The 6,487-nt window shown below is 39.4% G+C and overlaps 2 protein-coding genes across 7 annotated transcripts in view; one reads left to right on the forward strand and one right to left on the reverse strand.

Annotated features, from left to right (window-relative positions):
* The window catches only part of LOC116850826 (receptor-type tyrosine-protein phosphatase kappa), a 100,505-nt gene that overhangs the window by 38,360 nt on the left and 55,658 nt on the right, over nt 1–6,487 (forward strand). The gene's annotated exons all lie outside the window — the stretch shown is intronic.
* The window catches only part of LOC116850827, a 100,291-nt gene that overhangs the window by 27,431 nt on the left and 66,373 nt on the right, over nt 1–6,487 (reverse strand). For all 3 annotated transcript variants that reach the window (XR_004379448.1, XR_004379449.1, XM_032829536.1), the window contains one exon: nt 6,133–6,244. Coding sequence is in view for 1 of the 3 variants with exons in the window: in XM_032829536.1 (XP_032685427.1) it covers nt 6,133–6,244 (112 nt within the window). In the remaining 2 variants the exon portion in view is untranslated. The remainder of the gene's footprint in view (nt 1–6,132; nt 6,245–6,487) is intronic.

The following is a 6,487-nucleotide window of genomic DNA, read 5'->3' on the forward strand; positions in this document are numbered from 1 at the left end:
TTATCCCATACGATTACCTGATTGAAAACGGAAAACCGACAAAGTGCAAAACTCGAAAGTGCGAGAGGTAACACCTATCGCGTTTGAAGAGATGAAAAAAAATTCAATAAAGTCAGCCGGGGACGAAATATCGCGATTAATTATCGTTAATCGCGCACTCGTCCAGAGCTCAAATTACACGATCATAATTCAAAAGAAAATCCCGCGTATATGTATATTTGTGTGTGTGTATGTGTGCGTGCGCGTCGTATAGCGGCTCCAATATGTTTGTAGTTCTCACGAAACGCTTTTATGAAACGATCGTCGTTACCAAGTTACGAAACACCGTCGGGAAAGAACAATTCGCCAGGATTCCATACAGAGTCGATTGTGTCACCCCTTCGGAACGACATTGTCCGAGCTCTTGTTAGGTTCAGATTCACTGACCCATGCTCTGACCTCAATCTCGCTCCTATTTCCGAGCTCGTTCCGATAAGGTCCTCGCGGCTCCTCCTCGGTAGTGTTACTCTTGGTGTGTCACCCGCGGAGCGCATAATAATGTCTCCACGGGACGTATCGAGCCGCTCTGCGGCCCCCGTTAATACATCTCGATGTCTGTCTGACCCAACGACCCCGTACCGACGCTCTGGTTGCGAGCGCACTCGCGTCCAAAGCGCGCGCGATTTTTCCGCGGCAAAATTTCATATTCAACATTCCCAGCATTCATCATACGCGCGCGGCACGCGTATCCAATTGAAATAAATCTCCGAGTCACGACGTTCGCACACGTAAAATGCGAAACGAGAATATGCAGGAGCATTAAGGACGGCAAAGCTCGCCGCGAAATTCACTTAATCCTTCTACTGGCCGGCGAAAATAAACCCGACGAACTCCATTGTTCCGGATAGACGGATTTATTCAAAGGAGATTTTTTGAGGACGACATCTAGTCTATATTTTTTACGCGGCACTTTTGCAAAGCCGACCCAACTGCAGTTTTAGACTTCGCCGTGTAGTAGAAGTGCAACGCGAGTGCAATGCGAGTGCAACGCAGTGGATCGCGGGCATTTTCGCAGCCACATTGTGACTTGGCGCAAGATTCCCGGGGAACTCGACAGCGTAAAGGTTAATCTTGGATTATAGCCCACGCGTTGACAGCATCGTCGCATTAGACATTATTATCGTATCAGTAATACCACCCATCCACTCGATACGCACAGCGCAATATCATTTAATTTTACTAAGAAAAGCGATTACTCCATTTATTTTCCTTCCTTTTAATGGTTATTTTCAACAAAGAATATTGTCTGAATAACACTCTTCAAATATAGTCATCACAAATTTGAGGAAAGTTCATTATCATGTACCCGCGAAAGAAGAATTTATTCTCCTTGTATTTTCAATATTCTCAACAATACTGTAAAGCTTTATCGAAGGAAAGCTAATTTGACTCTATGCAGCAAGCAAATCGAATTGTATGTGTGTTTTAATTTAATATTCTTCATTGAAATGCTAAACTTATCAGAATTCACAATGTCTTATAACTGGATGTTTTGAATAAGTTCAATGCTTATAATGAACTTATGACAGATTTTCGAATATATAAACTTACCAAATACTTGAAACAAGCAACATTTATTGGAATGCAGTATGCATTTTTTTATATATAACGTGAAGTCGCGAATTATTGCGCTGATTTCTTTCCCGAGTTTTTTCTCATTTTCTCATTGGCAGGAGACACAATGCTACATAAGATAGTCGGAATAAAACAGTCGTAACTTTCATTATATTAAAATGCTCCATGTTGGTCGCGATTTAGAGTCTTAATTACTTAATCTTGTCCCGTCGTTTTACTCTTTATCGGACACCGCTTATTTTCCGGCGCGTGCACCTGCGATCGTATCTTTTTTATTGCCTTATCGAGAGACAGGGGTACACGACCGTGGAATGCAGAGAGACATTAGAAGTTTAAGTTGCCTGGGATGCATTAAAAGATCCCGTGGGAGGGGTATTTTGCTCTGTTTTTTCTCTCTCGCGTTCGCTCTCCCTTCGTGTCTGGATTTTTCTAGTCCGGAGAGAGAGAGAGAAAGAAAGAGAGAGAAGGAATCGCAGAAATTGGCGAAGATTCAAGCGGCGATGTACGCGAATGCCTTACAGCTCGATGAAAGCAGATTACTTCGTGAAAGACCGCGCAACCGGCTTTCGGAAACACGTGTAATCCATGCAAATCCGGCGAGAAACGCGAAGTCGCCCCAACACCGTCCGAGACTCTTAAACGCGTAAACATTATTTGTGCTGATCTGAACGGACTTAATGCACGGCGCAATCGATAACGTCGAGTGGAGCTTTGGCAAATTTTGACGCGATTTGGCTCGAAATTTCTGGCAACGTCCATTATTATTAAGCGCGCGCGCAACTATTTCTTCATAAAGCTTTTAACCTTTTGCTTTAAGTTATTTCGAAACGCTTACAAGCGGGGGTTGATGCCTTGCCGCAGACTGGTCAATAAAGCCGCTTCGGCAACGGAGACTTTGGCAGTCTCGCGACTTCTCTATCTCAGCCCGTAAAGATTCTACAGAGTCGACGCGAAGAGGTACGGGCTGACCGTTTATCGTGAGAATAACCACTCACTTCGATTATGATATTGGGGCCGTAAAGTTTATTGCGGACATAAAATGCCCTTCTCCCTTCCCCTCTCCCACGACATCTTTCCGGTGTATTATTGCACGTGACTCTATCGGCGAATTGGAACTGTTACGGGCGCGCGTGACAAAAATGCACGTAATTTTATAAATACCATCTCGCGGCATCTTCGATCAGTGATCGATGAACGAATCGTGCGAAAAATCGCGCCCTCTCTTACCCACAGCGCAAGCTCGGCTAAAATTTAATTTAACTTTTCCAAACGGAACGGAATGTATCTCTTACGTCACTCGCGAGATTGAACTTCGAGCCAGGGCTCGAATGCGAGCATAGGAGCAAGTGAGTCTCGTTGGAAATTCTCGCGTCCGGCTGCCTCACATGTCGGCCCTAAACAACGGACTGCGCGCAGCGGTCACGCGACGGCCAGCAATCTCTATTAGATTAAAAATAGATTGCGATTGATTTCAAGTGCCGCGAGCTACCCCAGACCGTGGTGAGCTGAGCGAGCCGTATTCCGTCCGCTGTCAGATTAGAGGTGCCTGACCCAACGGAGGAACGTACTACTTCCCGCACTAGACACCCACCCCACCGTTCACAACCGTTTCTCCCATCACTTAGCCGCAACCTCACGTCGGTACGCGAATTGCGAGCTCGAATATTCGCGATGGCACCGACTCGGTAACGCGACGAGAGACAAGTTCTGTCACGTTGACACTTCTCGGATCCTTCGAAGATGTTCCCGTCCCAAATGTTCTAGATATAAAAAAGTTATGTATGAGGAGCCATGTGTATATACTGAGAGAAGAAATATCTAAGAACTTAATAATATTTGCTTGGTATACTGAGAAAAATATACTTAAAAATTTATATATAGTATAAAAGCTTTCAAAGAAATAAAATCTATCTCTCTTACAGAAATTAATTTTATTTCACAGAAATAAACTTCATATATTCCACAAGTAAATTTTCAAATAGATTTTCCTCAGTGTAAGCTAATAACATATTTACTTTTATACAAAATATTTTTCAAGTAAGAAAATATATTTTCTTAATACCTTGACTTTTCTATATAAAGTGATTATTTACTCTAAATAAAAGTATCTAAATCTCTAGATCTTTAATCTCTCAATAAAATACTTTTATCTTCAAATCTTTAATCTTTTAATAAAAATCTTTAAATAAAAGAATTTATATTGAAATAAATATGTATCCACCGAATTAGTATCCATCAAATAATTTCTTGAATTTTCAGATCTTTTCACTCGATATAATAAAATTATCAGTTGTCCCTTCTTTATAAAACTATTTTTGCTTGAGATATTTTGCTATGAGACTTACAAGTAAACCTACTCAAAAGTTACACTCCGATTTCTTTCTAATTTAGCACAAATGTAGAAGTACAAAAAATATTTAAATCATGTTAGCTTTTTAATATTCTCACTCCTATCATCGACAAGTACAACAAAAATACATAAAAAATAAAATTGAATACAAAATATAATTAAATAATTTTAACAAAATCGGCAAAGCTGTGAGACAAACCATTCTAAATTTCTTTAGCCGAGATTCCAACCGAAATATTTTAATATCATCCGAAATATTTAATATTTAATATCATTTGTGCCAAATTAAAAAGAAAGCGGAATGTACCTTTTAGGTAGGTTTATTTGTTAATTAAAAAACTTGTGTTCATCAATATTTTATTTTCTTTTGGTGAATATTTATTTTCGAAACAAATAAATACTTGCTATTTTTGTCAAATATTTTTTACCAATAAGGATGACTCGAATTATTGACTTTTCATATGATAAAATATATTTTTTCGAACGACTTTCTCTATTTCTCATATTCACCGTTTATTGACTTATCGCACTCTATTGTTATAAGAAAATGATGGATATTTAACGCTATTGTGACCCTCGGGCGTTCGTAGCTGCCACGAGTTAATGAAATAAGCGCGGCGGAACGAGAAACGTACGAGAAATGGCCGGGATAAATATAAGGACAAAAGAGAGGAAAAAGAAGGAAATAAACGATCCCTAGCATCGTGGCTCATGAGATATAAATATGGCAGCTGCCCGCCGAGGAAATTCAACTCTTGTCGTTCCTCTGTCAACCCATCACGTATCAGCCCTGTTCCAACCTTTATTCACAAGTTTTCCCTTGAGCCATCGTGCGCGCACGCGAATCTAGTTTCTTATTATTTGTATTCCCTTTTTGCAAACGATACACGCCCGCTTTCAAATTTCTGCCAAGAAGAATACAAAAGACATCGCCGAAATCATAGTTAGAACTCTGATGTTCGTTCTAACGTTATGATTTGTAAAATTTATTTGTATAATAAAAACATATGTAAAACAAGAAAATTTATCATCGAATATTATCTCCCGTAGCGCGTGGGATCAGCTCATCGCGCAATATACCGATTGACTTTCATCGATTAGGAATATTATGCGTCAATGTACGCAATTTGATATACAAGCACTTATTGATAGTATTATATGGCATAAGAGTCGCAAATTGAAGAGTGAATCGAAGAATTACATATAGTATGAGTGAATTAAAACTCGTCATATTGTAAAATTAACACTTGTGAAAAATGCCGAAATAGTGAAAGATTAATTTGCCGATTTTCAGTGATTTATTCAGTGATTTTACATCGCGAAAATCTTTAAAAATCGATAAGCAGTCACGCATGCCGAAAGATCGGTCGACCCTGGGTATTATTTCTGGTATTATTTCTGGTATTATTTTTTCGGGTATTATTTCTGATCAACTGATATATTCAATTCTGTAGACAACCACTGGCATACACATAACGTTTCCACGAGCAAAGTCTATTGTTTCACGGCAAAATTTCATCGATTTAAATTCCGCAATACCCGAGCCGGAATTTCATATAATAACCGAATTCCATCGAACTTGAAGGATCAATGGAAAATCTCGAGTTAAAACATAGCACAAGCTATTGTTCTTCGATGCCACAAATATTGAGCTACAGAGTTGTTCAGATTCGAAGAAGGATTTACCTAAAAATTATTTAATATTCGATTTTTCATCTCAATATTTCCCGCTTGCCTTTGATTGTTATTTTTGACTTCCATAGGAAATGTTTCAATTATGTAACTCACTCGATAGCAGGTGGAATATATGTACGATAAGCAAATATTAAATAATGAATATGAGTAAAAAATGAAATGAATAATAATATGTACAGCAATAAAGCTTCTTTTTCGTGACATATGTATTATTATCTTTTATTGAAATTGGAAAGTTCGATAGAATTGTAGTAAAGTAATAAGGATAAAAACAGAAATGAACAAAAGACATTGGGAAATTCAATTCGGAATCTGTAGTCTAAGAAGCATTATTAAATTAAATCAGTACTCGCGAAACTTTCACACTGAACTCTAGATTTCGGCTCGGGTACCTTTCTATTTTCAGCTCGTTAAACATCCGTCAAAAGCCCAAACTTGATAAATGGTCGCGTAATATAAATGGCTTGACATACCTGGAAATATATGATGCAGCGCTGCTGGTCGCCCGCGTCCTCCGTCCTGACTTCCCGATTCAACATCCTGACCCTTGGCTTCTCCGTCGTGGCACTCACACCCACGTGCACGCTATTCGAGCAGAAGAACGCGTGTTAAATCACGAGATGTCGACGAGAATTCGAAGAAATAGTAGTAAGAGTCAACGAAAATATTATAATTATTCGACTAAAATAAAAACGCGAACGCGCGGAGATGATGAACGCGTTCCGCGATATGCGACGCACTGAGGACCTGACACGCTCATTGTTATCTCGAAGCCCTAGACTGTTTTGATAGCGTCAAATCGTCGTACTATCGGTGAGCTGGGGGGGG

The sequence above is a fragment of the Odontomachus brunneus genome, unplaced genomic scaffold, assembly GCF_010583005.1.
Source record: "Odontomachus brunneus isolate Ranch 3 - 2012 unplaced genomic scaffold, Obru_v1 Obru_scaffold_157, whole genome shotgun sequence".
Classification (NCBI taxonomy): Eukaryota; Metazoa; Arthropoda; class Insecta; order Hymenoptera; family Formicidae; genus Odontomachus; species Odontomachus brunneus.